Source organism: Felis catus, chromosome D2 (assembly GCF_018350175.1).
Source record: "Felis catus isolate Fca126 chromosome D2, F.catus_Fca126_mat1.0, whole genome shotgun sequence".
Classification (NCBI taxonomy): Eukaryota; Metazoa; Chordata; class Mammalia; order Carnivora; family Felidae; genus Felis; species Felis catus.
Window position 1 is genome coordinate 21909565 of NC_058378.1, and position 19107 is coordinate 21928671.

At 38.1% G+C, this 19107-nt stretch overlaps 1 protein-coding gene across 33 annotated transcripts in view; it reads right to left on the reverse strand.

Annotated features, from left to right (window-relative positions):
• The window catches only part of ANK3 (ankyrin 3), a 682576-nt gene that overhangs the window by 52777 nt on the left and 610692 nt on the right, over positions 1-19107 (reverse strand). For all 33 annotated transcript variants that reach the window (XM_045040024.1, XM_045040003.1, XM_045040008.1 and 30 more), the window contains 3 exons: positions 4967-5178; positions 3530-3737; positions 639-735 (listed from right to left, as the gene is read on the reverse strand). In XM_045040024.1, coding sequence (XP_044895959.1) covers positions 639-735; positions 3530-3737; positions 4967-5178 — 517 coding nt within the window. The remainder of the gene's footprint in view (positions 1-638; positions 736-3529; positions 3738-4966; positions 5179-19107) is intronic.

Consider the following 19107-nt stretch of genomic DNA (forward strand, 5'->3'; position numbering starts at 1 on the left):
AATAATCATCATTAAAAAGTCAAAGCATATAAGGGAATGATACCAAAACATTAACTTGTTCATTTAAACAAACAGCAATGATGCTTACTCTGCTTACAGAAGGTCTACATTTATTATATGTTTGTTCCTTTGCTGAGGAAATGCTAAGGATTTTTTTTCTCTCTTGTCCTTCCCATAAGATTCTTATTCCCCTCGTATAATTACCCATGATGAGCCTTCCCTTCTACTCCTGCTTAAGAGTTTAATCTCTTACTTTACATTAGAAGGAATAAGGATTTTATGGAAGAAAATGGGAAAGACATGGAAATCCTATCTTTTTTCTTTGAGACTATAAAAATTAAAAACAAGTTGCTGTCTTCCTTTAGCAAAGGGGCCAGATTTCCACAACGATCAACAGAAATAGGTTTTTACAAATTGCTGAGAACTAGCAGAAGCAAGTCTAGCACCGTAGAGCTGCTTGTAAGAACTGGATAAAATGACGTACAGTAGTGAATTTTACATTTCTGAGTTAGGCCCAAGTTCACCATCAAAATTTTTAAAATTAATCATACTGGTGGTATTGAGCACAAAAACTTTTACTTTCCAAAAGTTAATAAAATTAATTCCTTAGTGCTTTTGGGAATCCTTTATTTCCATACCTGGCTGAAACATTGGTTGTAAAAGAGACACAATCCTTTATAAATGTCAGAGGTGTAGTTCCTGTGATGTCTTCCCACTGAGCAGGCGAGGTGCCTCCTGAGAGAGCAAGAGCAGATACCTTGACGTCATCATGGGAGATGCCCCTTATAATATCTTCTTCACCATCCTGTTCTTCCTGCACAGCCGGAACTTGCAAAACTTCAGCAACTTTCAATTAATGGCATGCCCTAAAGGTAGTTTTCCTCTATTCTCCTTCTAGCACTAGTGCTACCTTATAGTGATCTTCTTGTAAGATATTACATTTTTTAAAGATCATTTTTCTGTTTGGCAACTAAAGAATATTTTAAACCTGGGGCAACCACAGGCTATAAAGCACATTTTTTAAGTGCAATTTATAGGTGCAAAGATTAGTTGTTCAGATAGACAATATAATTATCTTATTTTTAAATTTTTTAAAAATACAAGAACTATCAAGAAAGTTAAGAAGCAGCTTATTTTGTTACAAAGGAAATTGAAGAAGATATAAAGAAATGGAAAATCTTTCTGTGCTCATGGATTGGAAGAATAAATATTGTTAAAATGTCAATACAACTCAAAGCAATCTACACATTCAATGCAATCCCAATCAAAATTGCACCAGCATTCTTCTCGAAGCTAGAACAAGCAATCCTAAAATTTGTATGGAACCATGAAAGACCCTGAATAGCCAAAGTAATATTGAAGAAGAAAACCAAAGCTGGAGGCATCACAATCCCAGACTGTAGCCTCTACTACAAAGCTTTAATCATCAAGACAGCATGGTATTGGCACAAAAACAGACACATAGACCAATGGAATAGAATAGAGACTCCAGAATTGGACACACAAATGTATGGCCAACTAATCTTTGACAAAGCAGGAAAGAATATCCAATGGAAAAAAGACAGTCTCTTTAACAAATGGTGCTGGGAGAACTGGACAGCAATATACAGAAGAATGAAACTAGACCACTTTCTTACACCGTTCACAAAAATAAACTCAAAATGGATAACGGACCTGAATGTGAGACAGGAAACCATCAAAACCCTAGAGGAGAAAGCAGGAAAAAACCTCTCTGACCTCAGCCACAGCAATTTCTTACTTGACACATCTCCAAAGGCAAGGGAATTAAAAGCAAAAATGAACTATTGGGACCTCATCAAGATAAAAACCTTCTGCACTGCAAAGGAAACAATCAACAAAACTAAAAGGCAACCGACGGAATGGGAAAGATATTTGCAAATGACATATTGGGCAAAGGGCTATCCAAAATCTATAAAGAAGTCACCAAACTCCACACCCCAAAAACAAATAATCCAATGAAGAAATGGGCAGAAGACATGAATAGACACTTCTCTAAAGAAGACATCCAGATGGCCTGAACAGGCACATGAAAAGATGCTCAACGTCACTCCTCATCATGGAAATACAAATCAAAACCACACTGAGACATCACTTCATGCCAGTCAGAGTGGCTAAAGTGAACAAATCAGGAGACTATAGATGCTGGAGAGGATGTGGAGAAACGGGAACCCTCTTGCACTGTTGGTGGGAATGCAAACTGGCGCAGCCACTCTGAAAACAGTGTGGAGGTTCCTCAAAAAATTAAAAATAGATCTACCCAATGACCCAGTAATAGCACTGCTAGGGCTTTACCCAACGGATACAGGAATGCTGATGCATAGGGGCACTTGTACCCCAATGTTTATAGCAGCACTTTCAACAATTGCCAAATTATGGAAAGAGCCTAAATGTCCATCAACTGATGAATGGATAAAGAAGATGAGGTTTATATATACAATGGAATACTACTTGGCAATGAGAAAGAATGAAATATGGCCTTTTGTAGCAATGTAGATGGAACTGGAGAGTGTTATGCTAAGTGAAAGAAGTCATACAGAGAAAAACAGATACCAAATATTTTCACTCTTATGTGGATCCTGAGAAACTTAACAGAAGACCATGGGGGAGGGGAAGGGGAAAAAAAAGTTACAGAGAGGGAAGGAGGCAAAGCATAAGAGACTCTTAAAAACTGAGAACAAACTGAGGGTTGATGGGGGGTGGGAGGGAGGGGAAAGTGGGTGATGGGCACTGAGGAGGGCACTTGTTGGGATGAGCACTAGGTGTTGCATGGAAACCAAGTTGTTAATAAATTTCACATTAAAAAAAAAAAAAAGAAGCAGCTCATTTTGTACTGCCTAAATCATTTAATTTTCCAGTGTAAGAAGAGGAATCAGCTAGTCATAGAAACTACTCATAGAAACAAAAAAACAACCTATCTTAATCTAGGACTTTCTGTTAAAAATCATATTAGGATGATCAAATGATGAACTAACTCTGGAGTCCAGGTGATTATCACAACATGTGTTCTCCTGACCTTATAGCTTTAGTCTATTGGATTATATTCGTGACTTTGTGTGGAGAATCATGACTTTGCTCTTGCTCTTCCTTACTCCTCGTTCTCTGTGGCAGCTCTGTTTTGTCCAAAGTCCACCCAATCTCCTGTAGTCTAAAGGGTTTTGCTAGGTCCACTGCCTCTGTCTAGGTCCTTGAGAGATTATCCAACTGCTCTAGGAGATTCAATACTACCTCAATAACCTTAAAAGAGTGCAATTATTAATACTACACTTAATGGCAGGGAAAAGAATATCACTGAATTTTAAATGAGTCATGATCTCTGCATCTTTAAAGAAAGGTACAGGGAGAAAAGGTACAGAGATGAGGTGACAGACAAGCAAAATGTTTTATTCTTTTCTCTTTTCCCTATGCTTATAAAGTTGGCATGGATGTTTCAAAGGCTTTATATCTTTGTACAGAATGACTGCAAATGTTAGCGAGCATCCAGGGAAGTACAGCAGCAAGTTAACCAAACCTGTAATGCTACAGAGCAGGCGCAGATTGGGCGTGGTATCTCCCTTGTACCCGTTGGACACGCCTTCTCCTGAGGGCGGGGGCACCGGGATGGTCATTGTGATAGGTTTATGGAATTTCCTTCTTCTTGGTTCCACGGTGACGATTGGGCTAAACGTTGCTTTGTTTCCAAGAATCTTTTTCACAATTTCATCTGGAACAGGCTGGGCCTAGAGACAGAGAAAGGACCTTAAATGGAAGTTAACATTTTTCTGTCATTGGAAAATTGACTTTTTAAGCGAGGAGGAAAAAGCTCAAAACAGACAACCAAAAAAAAAAAAAAAAAAAAAAAAAAAAGTCTTTCTTCTTAATCCTTACTATTTCAGGAGGGCACAAAAAAGAACCAAAACAACTTAACAGTGTAGCAGGAACTGGTCAGTGTGTGTATTTCCCCAGCAGAAAACAGGCAACAGGAGTGTGAGTGACAGAGAGTGAATCAAGTCTCACAGCATAGAAGCCTTTTAGTCTAACTAAAAGTAAAGGTCAGCAAATATTGAGTCTAGTGTATGTTAAACCTATGCAGGACATCCAGTAAAACATTACATGGGCAATGTGTGCCCAGGCAAAAATTGAGGTTTTTCAGAGTTAAGTAACAAAAGGGCACTTAAGATTTCAATTCTAGACTACCAAACCTAATGTCTTCCTTATGGCTTCTTTGCTATTTGGTAAAATACTCAATACCAGAGATAGCTGAAGGGAACCTGATGTCACTGAAATATAAGGTGGTGTCCTCAGTCACAAGTTACTGACGGCCTTCTCAAGAGTTTAGAGTACTTGACTCTAAAAAACCTCACAAAAAGAACAGGAACTTTAAGTTAAACTATTAAAGACTATGTTAATTAACACAAATTAAGTTACCTTCCTTACTATTTTCCTTTTTCAATAGGTCTAGCTGAAACAAGTAAATATAAGAAAGACCATCCTTGCCAAGATTTTCAGTTAGCCTTCCAAACCAAAACAAGTTCTAACTGGTCTGGATAAAACCCAGTGTTTATGATCTACTTAAATCAAAATGTGAAAGCTTGCAAGTTTCCTTAGTACTGATCTTCATGCTATGGCATATTATAAACCAAATCAAATACAGTTTATTTCTTTAATGGTATATTTGCTCTTTTGGTGCTCTTGTCGCACATACTGAGACCAGTAACCTATGGTTAACAAAACAGTCTTTCATCAGAAACCAAGGTATACTTTCAAAAGAAAACCCTAAAATACATACCTTATTTAATAAGCCACTAAGCTCACTTTATACTTCATGAACTAGGTTACTGCTTCCCAAACCGGCCCACTGCTTTGATGAGCAGTATCGCTGGGGTGAGTCACCACAACGGTCTTCTGAGCAGAGCATGGTCACACGGTCTCTACATGTGCCAAGGAAACAAGTCTTTGTGAACATTACCTGGAGGCCCACGCGGATTCTTTTGGTTAAAGCACCCTCTGGGAATGAAGCCTGGACAAGGGGCACAGTGGTGCTGCTCAGAATCCCGCCTTCAGGGCCAATCTGGTTGCTTTCCTGCTTAATCCGTGAAACCACAGCGAAATACTGGGGGAAGTCCTTTGTGATGATCCTGCAGATACGCTTTTTCCCTAGCTCCTCTGGGCTGTCAAGTTCTGCAAGGACAAGTGAATGAAAAAGCTGTGAGAAGTCAATCTACACAATACCTGGAGATAAACTGAAGTGTAATTTCAAGAGATAATACTACTTATATCCAGTGGTCTAAACAGTTTCTATGATTGAGAGGAAGTGATAGTGACCTTAACAATATGAAGCTTTGTAAAGCCAGTATCAAGCTATTCATACATAATATTTATAGGAAAATATTTCTATGAAAGAGGAACACATATATTCAAAAACTGGCATTTACCTCATCTGAACAGAGCTCTACTCTGTAAGAAGAGATACCTCATTCTGTGATTATTTACAATAATCTGCCCTCAGCTGCCAAAGTAGGAATGAATCAGAAGAAAGTCGGGCCTCATAAGAAAGCAAATAAAGTCTAAAGTATGTCTAAAAGGCTCTAGCACTTTATTTGAAAGCCTCTTTTAAAAGATGTTTAAATTACCCAAATGATTAACATCATCAACACCAATTTCTGTCTGCCCACAGATAACCCTCATGCATCAATCCGCCTATCCACAATGGACATATCTTCTTTCCTCCTGTGCACTGCCAAACTGACTTCTTCCTGTCTGTCCTCACTCTGGAAAAGGATTTACATTTGTCTAGCCCTGCTGTCCAATAGCGTGACTCACTTTTCTTTGTACATCACATCGAAAGGTCGAAGTCCAACTGATCTGGTTGTGGAAATGGCTTTGCCCTGCCACCCCTGTCCGAGCCACCTCCTAGCCATCTCCCTGTCACCTGCCCCTCCTTACTACAATTCGTTCCCTACAGGGCAGCCAGATGGGTCTTCTTTGAAAAGCCGGATCTGATGCATAATGTTGGCAGGTTTAATTTAAATAAATGCTTTTTTAAATCATATGAAATAAATATTCGAGACCAGTCAAGAGTATTTTGGAAAAATAGGCTTGTGAGGAAGAATTTACTTTATAAGATTTTAATAGTTATCTAGAAGTATCAAAATAAAATTTATATGGAGAGACATATAAGAATATATATAAGATTAGATAAATAGGTGAGCGGGATAAAAACACAGAGCAAGAAATAGATTTAAATTTATATATGTATACACACATATGTGGTATATATATAAATGCATATATATCAACTTTTATGTATTATATATTATATATTTAAATGAATATATTTAAGTCAAAGTCATATATTTAAACTTCAAATCAGTGGGGGAAAGATGGCTGATTTAAGATGGTACTGACATAATTGAAAATCTATTTGGCAGAACAGAGATAATTCACTATATTTTATCACATATAAATATAAATTCCAGCTGGATGAGAGACTTAACTACTTAAAAAAATTAAAATATTACCATAAAACAATCAAGAGAATATGTCTCAGCTTTAGTTAGGAGAAATTTTTATATTTAAAACTGGAAACCCAGAAGCCTAAAAGATAGTTTTGGCTATAAAAATGCAAAGTTTTCTATGGCAAAAATAGTAAGCTTAAAAGACAAAAGGAAAGGTAATAGTCACACATGGCAAATAATGGATTGATATGCTCAGTATCAATGGCAGCTACAAGTTGAGAAGAAGATGCCAGACAAGCCAATTGAAAACAGCAAAATATTATAAGTAGGCAAGTCACAGAAGCTGAAAACTGGTCAGAAAAATGCATAGTAAAATGTTCAAACTTGATAATTTACATGGAAATACTTATTTAAACATGATACAAAATAAATATTTGAGACTAGCCAAGAGTATTTTGGAAAAGTAGATTTGTGCGGGAGAATTTCTCTTACAAAAATTTAAAACTTATCTAGATGTATTATAATAAAACAGTTATATGGAGACCTCGCTCTCCCGCCACACCTTGCAGGGAGTGGGGGTTGGGCGGGAGAGGCTATTTCAATACGATGATCCCCAACAGCGAACACCTCTCTGAGAAGGTGGCAGTAGGGGTGAGATGCGAGGGTGCCAGGCAGGTAATGACTGACTAGTATAAAGCACAGAAAGTGAGCACAGAAGCAAGATGCACCAAAAAAAAAAAAAAAAAATGCAAAGTCTGCTCCTTTTTAGGGAAAACTCTAATCTGCACATCTGTATACTTTTGTAAGAGAAATCTGTAGAAGAAACATTCTAGTATTAGTACTGGTCACTTCTGAGGCCTGGGAGATGGGATTGAAGGTGAGGAGCTAAGAAGGGGGTGGGGGAGTACCTTTGGGTTCACATAGCTGGGATGGTCTTGTTACAAAATAAAGGGGAAAGTCCCAAACTTCAGGGAGAGGTGTTGGTTTCGTCTTTGTTGTTACTCACATAAGCCTCTGTTCATACCTCTGACACATACAGAACAGGTCCTACCATTGTTTAACTATGAACATGTCTGTCTCCTTCATCAGATACACAGGGCTGAGATCACAGCTTATTCTGAATAGAAATTTATAGAAAGGGAAGATGAGTGGTTAGGTAATTGGATCGGTGACATCTTATCATTTTACAGATTACCCACCAAACTGTGAGGTGGGAACACCAAATTGTCAAATAGGAGACAGATAGGGTCCCACTCGGATCACAAATGGAACTAGAATTTGGTCCATGTGGTTTCCTAACCATCTGCTTCTCCTCTGCTCCATCCAAATCTAAATATTGAGTTTTTAGTGAAAGAAAATAAAAGAAAACAAAGGCAAATAATTTTTTTTTAAAAAGGTTAATATAGAAAAACAGGAAGGAACCAAAGAGCTCGCTCAGGAAAATATTCTTGGGTGGGGTGAGAGGGGGGGCGTTCAGCTATTCAGCAATTGACAAAACTGGATGGATATGTTTTCCATCCAGAGAGGATATATTTCCCTTCCCATGATTTGGCTTCTTTTTGAAAGTCTGAATTCCCAGAGTTCATAATTCATGTGGCAACTGAGAAATTCTGATGATTAGTTTCAGTTGCTGTGCATCCGATCAGCTGCAGCTAAGCAGACATTGTTCACCTTGGTCTCAAATTTGTGATTATGTTCTTCAGAAATAGCCTGGGACTCCACACAGTGCGAGCAATATAAGAAGACCCCACCGTGAAATTACATCCTTCAAACAAGAAAGATTTCCTGACTCCACATGTAACAAGCTGTGTATCCTGTGAGCATGAAGTTTACTCAAGTTCAAGCTGGACATACCAGAGGCAGTGAGGCACCTTTTGGGGGACTCGGGGAAACATGCATTCTTAGCTGTGTGTGTATGTGTATGTGTGTGTGTGTGTGTGTGTGTGTGTGTGTGTGTGTGTGTTGCAGGTATGTGCACGCACATTTGTGAGGAGTTAAGGGAGAGACAGCTGTATCACCCCTGGAAACTACAATAGCAATGGACTGGGAAGAATGGCCGCTTTATGTAGCAGAGGCAGCCAGGCCACACTCTGCCATATTGCCTTTGATAAAGAACGAAAGCCACCCCAAATATAAAGTGAGTGTGTCCATCTCAGATGCAGCCGATGAGCGGTAAATGGAAAAGCTCAGGTTCTTACTCCACACTCGACTTACAACATCTTTTAGGATTTGCCAGTGGTTCAGGAACACTCTGTGTTGTACCCACTCTGAAATTGACCCAATTTTTCCATCATCATTAAAACTTGCATAATTATTGACCTCCACTGTTGTATTTAAAAAAAATTTTTAATGTTTTATTTACTTTTGAGACAGAGACAGAGACAGAGCATGAATGGGGGAGGGTCAGAGAGAGAGGGAGACACAGAATCTGAAACAGGCTCCAGGCTCTGAGCTGTCAGCACAGAGCCTGACGTGGGGCTCGAACTCACGGACCATGAGATCATGACCTGAGCTGAAGTCGGAAGCTTAACTGACTGAGCCACCCAGGCTCCCCTTTAACAGGTATTTTAAAGATAAGCCTTGGGGTGCTTACGTGGCTCAGTCAGCTGGGCTTCCGACTTTGGCTTAGGTCATGATCTTGTGGTTTGTGAGTTTGAGCCCTGCATTGGGTTCTCTGTCATCAGCACAGAGGCTGGGTTCTCTGTCCCCCCCACTCTCTCTCTCTCTCTCTCAAAAATAAATAAATATTAAAAAATATATAAGCCTCACACCAAAGAAACAACTACTGTGCAAATTTTGGATATCAGAATCCCCATGCACCATTCCTTAAACAGGATCATATACACATACTGCCCTCCTAAATTACTTAGATTCCCAGGCCTCTGCATGATGAAATGGAGAAAAGATATCATTCCTTTTGAACTTTTTTTTCTGAGAATAAAAGTCAATACAAAGGTGAAGACTACAAAAAATATTTAAGTACTGGTTTATAAAAAGAAGCATAATCTCTAAGAGCTACAGTTGAAGGCTAGGCTATTACATGTTGGGATAGCTGCATAAGTTAGACAATAAATGATGTGCACAGTGGGTAAACATGAAGAGACAAGAGGAGAAAGTGAAAAACAGTAATATTACTATGTAATTCATATGGCCTGAAAATCGATCACAAGATCTTATTGGTCATCATATAGGACAAAGGTTAAATAAATTATGATAGATTCATACTATGGAATACAGTGCAGTATTAAAAAGAATGGGCTAGAAGTATATGTTTTAATATGTATATCTCCAAGCCATATTAAGCGGAAAAGTCACCAAAAAATGTGATAACAATCGACTAATCACATCTTTACATGTTGATGTATAAATTCATATAATGTACATAAAATTTAGGGGACAGGGAAAGAGAAAAGGAAAATTATAATATATATAATAATGAGTGTATGCTTGTGTATTATTACATGGTAATAATACTAATACTAGTATTAAATAATAAAATGATATAATCAATAATATAACAGATTATTAAAATTTTAAGTGGATTCAAGTCAAACACATTTTCTCTATTTCTTGCTTTAAAAAAAGGAGACTGAAACACAGTAATGAAATGATCTTAGCTGACTCGAGAGGCCTGAAAGAGGAAGGAAGTTGTCGACACACAGCAGCTGGGAAGCCCTGACTTGTGGCCATATTGTCCATCATAAGCACCTGATCATGAGGCTTTTTATTCTATTTATAGTTTTGATAAACTGTTAATGTATATTAAAACTAGATTTTCTTTTCATAAAATGTGAAGTAACCACAGTAAAATTACGTTAAATTAAATGAGGTTTGATATTGAGGCTTGGTCCATGGCAGGTATTCAACTAGTATCCACTGAACAAAGACATCACTGGAAATTAATAGAGACTCACACTTTTCATACCAAATAACTGCATAATTCTGTAAGTCTTGCTTTAAGGGGTGTCTGGGTGGCTCAGTCGGTTGAGCATCCAACTCTTAATTTCTGCTCAGGTCATGATCTCATGGTTTGTGGGATCGAGCCCTGCATCAGGCTCTGCACTGACAGCATGGAGCCTGCTTGGGATTCTCTCTCTCCCTCTCTCTCAGACCCTCCCCCACTTGAACACACAAACACACACTCTCTCTCTTTTTCAGAATTAAACAAAAAATCTTGCTTTAAAATATATATAGTTTAGTAGACTGATTATTGTTTGTTCTTTTAATAATTTTTTAAAAAATTGTATGAGGAAAAGTGGATCTTGTCTTCCTACTCTTTAATCCACAGTAAATTTTATTATGTCCATGTGTTTATAAGAGAAATTACTGTTCACTTAATGGACATTTATCCAAAGGGCATTGAAAACTTATGAGAATATCAAACTCCTGAAAAGTTCTGTGTTGCAAACTAAAAAAGTATGCCAGAAAAGTCACATTTCCAGGCAAATAGCAATAAAGTCTAATTATGTATATATGAATAATGTCAATATTCTTTCCAGGACTGAATATACTTGTACTCAGATTTCTTTTTCTTTAGAGACAGAGAGAGAAAGAATGCGAGCAGGGGGGCAGGGCAGAAGGAAAGAGAATCTTAAGAAAGTGCCATGTGCCATGCTCAGTGTGGGGCCCAACACAGGGGTTGATCCCACAACCCTGGGATCATGACCTGAGCTGAAATCAAAAGTTGGATGCTCAACTGATTGAACCACCCAGACACCCCTATATTCAGATTTTAAAATGGTCTATTATTAGGTTAGAGAAGCAGGAATATAGAACCAAGAATCTTTGCTATGCTCCTATCCTTTCCATAGATAAAACCAAGAAAATAACCTACAGACATGATGCCTGTGTCCTAGTCATACCCACAGAAAACCCAGCTTGTGTGCTCCCATCTGGCAAGATCATAAGATCTTGCAAGATCTGGCAAGATCACCAGAGCTATCTATTAAAAGCACAGATTCCTAGGTTTCTCTCCTGGAGATTCTGACTTGGTAGGCCAGGAGTGGAACCTGAAAAGCTGTTTTTTACAGTCAATTCAGGTGACTTTATGACTTGACATGTCTGGGAAGCAAAGTCTTAGACTTCACCCTATGTCTGTCCCTAAAGACTCAGAACCCAAATTGTGAAAAACATGACAATAGGATCTTATGAAAAACATTGCAAGGATGGTTCAATATGAGAAGGGGAGCTTATGAGGCAATAATATCCATTACTGTTTTTTTTAAGTTTATTTATTTGAGAGAGAGAGAGAGAAAGAGAGAGAGACAATGGGGGAGGAGCAGAGAGAGAGAATCCTAAGCAGGCTTTGAGTCGTCAGCGCAGAGCCCAATGTGGGACTTGAACCCACAAACTGTGAGATCATGACCTGAGCTGAAATCAAGAGTCAGACGCTTAACCCACTGAGTCACCCAGGTGCCCCTATCCATTACTTTTAAATGCTTAAAAAAAATTTACTAAACCACTCCATACCTATAGAATTAAAGGAGAAAATGACATAAAAATAAAGAGCTTCTTACCCTTCAGGGTGATTGATAGACTATGAAAAGACCCTAAAACCCCCCTCTCTTTCTCTGTTTAATCTGTTACTAGTAAAGTTTTCTCTCTTTCTCTCTCTCTCTCTGTCTCTCTCTCTCTCTCTGTCTCTCTCTCTCTCTCTGTCTCTCTCTCTCTCTCTCTCTCTCTCTCTCTCTCTCACACACACACACACACACACACACACGATTAAGGGAAAAGAAAGATGAGTTCTGAAACAGGTAGCCTTGGTCAGGAGGAATGTTACAATTTACACTCACTGAATGTCTACTTTCTGGCAAGTCAGTTACTATTTGTCCCACAAAGCATTTGGTAAAGAGGGTGTGTGAAGTTCAAAGAGAATAAGTGACCTGTCCAAAGTGACCTGTCTGCTTTAGAGCTTAGAACCTAGGTCTAGGAACAGGGTCAGGGAGAAGGGATGAAGTCACACAGACATGGACTTCAACCATGATTTAACACAATGTATTTGCAGATTACCTGGCACAGGGGTGGTAGCTGATAAATGGATGAGTAATGGACAGATATACAGATACCCTGGTCCAGAAGGTGATGTCCCTTCTTGTTGGCTTGCTCTATGAGCAGAAAGCTCTGATTACAGTGGCACTTTCTGCTGTGCAATAAATGGAAACTAATGTTCTACAGTTTTCTTACTTCACTGATTAATGATAAATTTCTCAAGCACCTTGTAACTCAGTTTCTTTATTTGTAAAAGGTGGGACAGCTTTCTCTGTAACTGAGATTTTGCAACAGAGCAAGAAGAATCAAAAAATGCTTTGTGAATATAAATGGTTACGGAGATTATCATACAATGAAGCATAATAACAGGAGTGAAATCATGTTCCCACTAAATGGGTTAATCTTAAAGCTTTCAAATGATCATCCTTGATTAGTTTTGCCTCACTCTTACATGCACATGATTAAATATCTAGATAAGTTGGTCAGATGGGACCATGATTCTTTTTCCTACACCAAATTTGTTTTCTGAAAGCTGTTTGTGAGTGTGGGGTCAGGTTTGACTATGAATAGTCTATAGAAGGAATACAACCTCAAGTTTTCACAAAGGATGATTTCTGTACCTAGAGTTTAATTTTTAGTCAGGTGAATATTCTGCTCAGCATGATCCTCTAAGAAAGGAGAATTTGATATGAGGTGTGGGGGAAAACTGAGGCCTACAATGTTAGATTTCAAAAGGGCAAGCTAGTCAGGATGGTTCTCTGGGAAGTCACTGGAGACAGCTGCCTTGGGCTCAAATGTAACTCTCCAACCAGCAAGCTTGGACTTTGGATAAGTTCCTGAACTCTGAGCCTTAATGTTCCCTGTCTATAAGATCAGGATAAGAAAAGCGTCCTCTGGGGTAGATATGACAAATAAATGATATAAAGCCACCAGCATAGTTCTGTTCATGTAATAATTCAAGCTACTTATTCTTTCCAAGGTCATACAGCTTTGGAATAGAGGAGAAACAGAAAACCAATCTGTGGCAGATCTAAGGTTGGATTAAACAACAACAACAACAACAACAACAACAACACATTATGTCTATATCTCTACGGTGTATGAATCTTAATTACTGTCATTTTAATTTCATTCCAGTTTTCAAAATAAAGTTTCACTAATTACAAAGTATCAAATATAAGAATTTATAAATAAATTGGGAGAAATGAAGGAAATAAAAGACAAGTCTGTAACATTCAACTCTGGCTATAGAATATGTGGAACACCAGGGCACTTGTAATATATTCAGTCAAATATTTCAGGAAATCATAGACGTTCATCTCCTCGGAATTCAAATTCAGCTTCATCTGAATATGCAACTTTTGTAATAAGTCTGTCCAAGAAGTTGCAGGGAAAAAAAACCCCAAATGATACAACTTGATCCTTCTTCCTCAATGTAAACATAATAGAAACCTCTCCAATTTTGTCCAACTTTTATTTTGAAATAATTATAAATTCATGGGACATTGCAAAGATTACAGAGAGGTCCCATGTACAGGTACAATTTTAGAAATTTAACTCCTATTCTTATTCAGTTCCAGTATGTACTTTATATCTGTCTCGATCAGCATTATTTTACATCTTTGTGCAAGGTAAGGGTCTTCTTTGTTATTCAGATTTGTACAATGCATTGAGAGCTAATGATGATTGTCTAGAAACAATGAATTATCTATTTGTTTTCCCCTCCGGTTTTAGCAATCCATACAATTTCTGACAATTATATTTTAAAATTATTTTTTGAAAACTAATTTCTAATCATTTTGTGTCCTTTCCCTCCCATGCAGACCACCTCTCCTCATTTGGTTGTGGCACCCCTTCCTTTAGAAAGTTGCTTTCTCTCTTGGGTATAGGTCACTGAATTATTAAGGAAATGTATCATCAAGAGTGGGGACATAGGCTTGGATACAAAGCATTTATTTTTCCATTCATTCAACAAGTTATGGTGTGGTGACAATACTGTGCCAAGAGCTGCTACATGCACTGGGAATATGGCTGTCAACAAGTCAAGCCAAGTCCCTGTCCACAGGGACTTTACCGTACATCATGGAAGATAGCAAAGTTCAAAGTTGCTTGTTATGGAAGAAGACAGGCCAGATGTTGTGGACATATTTACCAGGTGGATCTAACTTAGTCTGGGGTTTAGGGAAGGCTTTCTGGAAGAGAAGTTAGGGAGTGTTTGCTCATGCTGGAATAATCATTATAAGGGTTTCCTCCAGGATTGCAGGAACTTTATATTCTATGCATTGGCTTCTCTATGTATTTTTTCCAGGAAAATGTTCTTCCACATTTGCTTAGTTTTCCACTTATGTAAATAAAAAGGCATGGCTTTCAGGCAATTAGCTCCATTATGGCACTTTCTTCAACCCTTTGTTTAAACCATTACTACGATATGAAGGCAAAAAAATAATATAATCCCATGTTCAAAATCAGGATCATATATAATTCTTTAAAGCTGAACACCATAAATCAGTAACCCAGCATGTGCAGCAGATACAGAAGCACAACGAACTCCAAGGGCCCTAGACCTGCTGTGTCTGGCACCCTGGCCTCCATTCTCATCTGCACCAAAGGTCATAAAAGCTTGCACCCAATCTCTCAGCCTTGCTTCCCTGTCCTCAGAGGGCCAAGAGCCCCATTCTGTCTGACAAGTGGGTCAGGGTGTCTGACATCATTATTTTGACCTACTAATGTTTTATAAAAAGATGTAAATGCTGGCAAATCCATTTACACAGGCACATATAAGGCTCGGTGTGGTTAATGTTTATTTGGCTTGGCCCCATTCTCATTTCCCAGCTAGTTGGTTTGGGGTAGCTGTTCTATTTCCCTTCCTTTTGCACTATGGTAGGTATCAAGCAACTGATTTAAAATGAGTTTTATGGCAACAGGCTGAAGGGTTTAACTGATAGTATTTGGTATGCTTTTTGTTTTTTGACACCCTAACATAATCTTCATTTGATTAAGTTGTTTTTACTTTTTCCTCCAGGATTTTTCAAAATTGTTAACAGATTTGCCCAGCAGATGGTGCTGTGTACAACATAAAGCTACGTGTTCCACTTCTCAGCACTGGACGCTTCTACAATCTAACTTGATGCTTTAAGATTATGCTTTGTCTCATGCCTGATGAATTAAAAACGAGTTCATCTGAAATGAACCAAAGTAGCAATTTTTAACTGAAACATCTGCCTCTGTAATTATTGTTCGTATAGTTAGATAACAAAATTATGGAAAATTAGTTTTCTGTTACTTGACATTATAGTTATCAATTTCTCTTTCCTGCTTCAACTTACAGAAAAAAAGCATAATTATTTTATCTAAAATGCATTATTTTAAACTTTCACTTGGTCTCATGGGAAAACAATGACAACAGGAAGCAAACATTTTCCTGGCATGATGGCATTGTTTGGAGAGCTTCAGCAACACTTTGGTCCAACACAGTGGTTGGGATTTTAAAATAATAGCATAATTCCTATATGTTCAAAGCATTCTTGTGATGCTTAGATAGCAATGATTTTGATTTTAAAACCTAATAAATGTGTCTCTCCAAATCTATACATTGTCCAGAGAAGCACCATCTAAAAGAAATATAATGCAAACCACATTTGGAACTTTAAATTTCTTTATAGCCACCCTGGAAAATTAAAAAGGAACAGGTAAAATTAATTTTAATGGTATCTTTTTTTTAAAGTAGGCTCCACACCCAACACAGAAGCCCAACATGGGGCTTGAACTCACGACCCTGAGATCAAGACCTAGGCTGAGAACAAGAGTCAGACACGTAAGCAACTAAGCCACCCAGGTGCCCCAATTTTAATAATATCTTTTATTTAGCCCAGTATATCCAAAACATTACCATTCCAACATGTAGCCAATGTAAAAATTATTAATGAGATATCGATTGGGGGGTTGCTCTGCACATCTGGTGTAGTTTACATTCACAGTACATCTCAATGTGCACTGGCCCCATTTCAAGTGTCCTGTAGCCACGTGTAACTAGTGGCAACCCTAGTGTCAGTGCCACACTAGAGCATTTCTCCAGCTCTTCAATTTTAAGACCTCCAAGGAGGAAGGATTCTTCTACTAGTGAATCCTCTCAGGTCCAGCAAAACCATAAACCGCAAAACACCCTTTGGGGTCTGACTTTAGAGGCAGAATTTTAAACATGTTTAATTGAACTTTGTGAGTTTAACTAAAGATTTTAAACAAACTTACAAAGTAGATTCAACTTGGTTCGCTTTAAAGATGATGTTTTTGGGGGGGAGCAGAATGAATTTATTTTGTGTGTTCCAATATCTTTTTCTCAGCAGAGAGAAAAAGTGCTAGGACAAGATCTGGGTCCGCCTCCAAAGAGGAAAGTCGCTTCTGCCACATGATATCTTATTGGTAACAGCAGGTTCTTCACACCCAGACCAACTGTCCTCTGTCATTCTAGCCTCTTACTTCAGTAGAGCTCTGCTAACACACCTGCTTCATTAGCATAACCATTGATGCTTGTGTCTCCAGGCTCCTAGTGGCAGAAATAAATCTTAATTCTACCACATTTTGCAATGACAGTTTTTCTTGAATCCACACCATATCCTTTTGAGTCATATAAGAACTAAGATGGTACCTTGATGAGTAATGCAAGATTTAAAGAGCAGCTAACATTTAAGTAACATTTTTGTTTCACGCAAAACACTTTCATAGGCATCCTTCATTTGAGAATACAGAAAGGCAAAGGGGTATTATAGAAAAACAACCAAATTTGGGGTCAGAAGCCTGGACTTTAGAAGTCTAGATCTAGATCTATTTTCCTACCATTGCCTGACTGTGTAGTGGTGATGGAGAGAATGTCACCTTCATCAACCCTGACCAGGGCTTCAACTAGCCACGTGCAATTTGGAAAAGGGTGCCACTTAGGACAGACACCACCCTGCAGGTAAATGGCTTGGGAACATTAGTTAAGATTGCCTCTTTGTCCTGCAGGCCAGTGTCGGAGCAGATGTCTTGACAAGGGGAAGAGGCAAGATTTCAGTTCCTACTTGCTCTCCTGCACAACTGTACACGGCAGCCGTGACAAATACTAACATTGATTGAGTGGTTCTTATGCATCAGACCTTGCATTAAGAACTTTACATATATTAGCTAGTCAGTTCCCCCTTAGCTCTCTATGAGGTATCCTCACTTTACAGATTTAAAAGAAATTTTAGAAAGACTGAGTGCTTGGTTAGGATAACACAGCTAGGCAGTCAGCATGGGAATTGTGGTCTATGTGACGTCCACAGATCCTGATCCTAACCACCATATTACACTAGGAAAATTATCCTCCTCCTTACACTTGTCTTTCTTTGGAGCTATTCTAACTACTCCATTTGTGCACTTGGAAAGGCTTTGCAAGTTTTGAAATATTACAGAACCATATCTAATCTTTACAATTGCATGGTATAGTAAAAGTCAGTTATCAAAATATTGCCTAAGATGATTTTTAACATTTGGGTTTTAAGATTTTTCAGAGAATAAGGTGCAACAGCACTGGTTATAAAAATAGCATATAGATTAGTTACAGAGCAGAATTTATTTATGGAAAAGAGGGTAAAAAAGGAGACATTTATAACAAAACATGTAATACCAAGAGTCACTTGCCATGGATGACAGATAAGGCTTATTGTTATAAATTGGGGAAATTAATAAGTTAAAACAACAGGATGCTTTTTTCTTTTTCTTTAAGGAAGTCTTGAGTGATCTAGTCACTGGTTTATTTTCTGTACTATTGTTATGATGCTCATTAACAACTATCCAGGAATAAACAAAGGGGGGGGTGGGGCAGAGGGAAGAAGGTAGAACACAACATGAAAACTTCTGTTCTGCGCTCATGCTTCTTTTCCTATGAGAACTTTGAATAGCTGGACCTTAGGGAAATAGAAGTGTTGGATTTTTTTTTTAAGAGATAAGATGATTTTGATTTTTGTCTGTTTTTAGAAGGGGGATGTTCCAGTATGAATGAAATGTCTTTGGGTACTAGAGAAGAGTGGTGATAAGTGGGGCTTAAGCTTGGTATGAAATCTGATTGAGTTTCAGCTATAAAATATGTATAGTACTTCCTTCATTATTGTTACTTTAAAACTTAATCCATGAAGAAAACCACTGTGCCTGGAGAATTTAGTCCTTATTTTTGCTGAAGTACCTCCAGTGCTAGATTCTTTAGGCCTAGAAGTATTTACGTTTTCTTTTAATTGCCTAAAATAGAAACAAAGTTTAACTGGTCTTTAAAAATGTAACAAAGAAACTCTATCTACTATTTCCAAGATAACACACAGAATCCAGGACAGAGGGCTAATATCATCATTTCTTGACATATGTCCTGAGTATGGAAGCTCGAGGGGCATAATTTCTAAGCAAAGATATGACTAATTCCAATTTAAAACTGGTTTAATAAAAACAAAATGAAGATAATCAGCATGAAACCATGGAAATCCATTCCATAAATAATCCTTAAAAATTGAAAAAAAATTGCGGGTGCCCCAAAAACTGGTGGCTCAGTCAGTTAAGTGTCTGACTCTTGGGTTCAGCTCAAGTCATGACCTCACAGTTCATGATTTCGGGCCCTGTGTCAGGGCCTCCTTGGGATCCTCTCTCTCTGCGCCTCCCC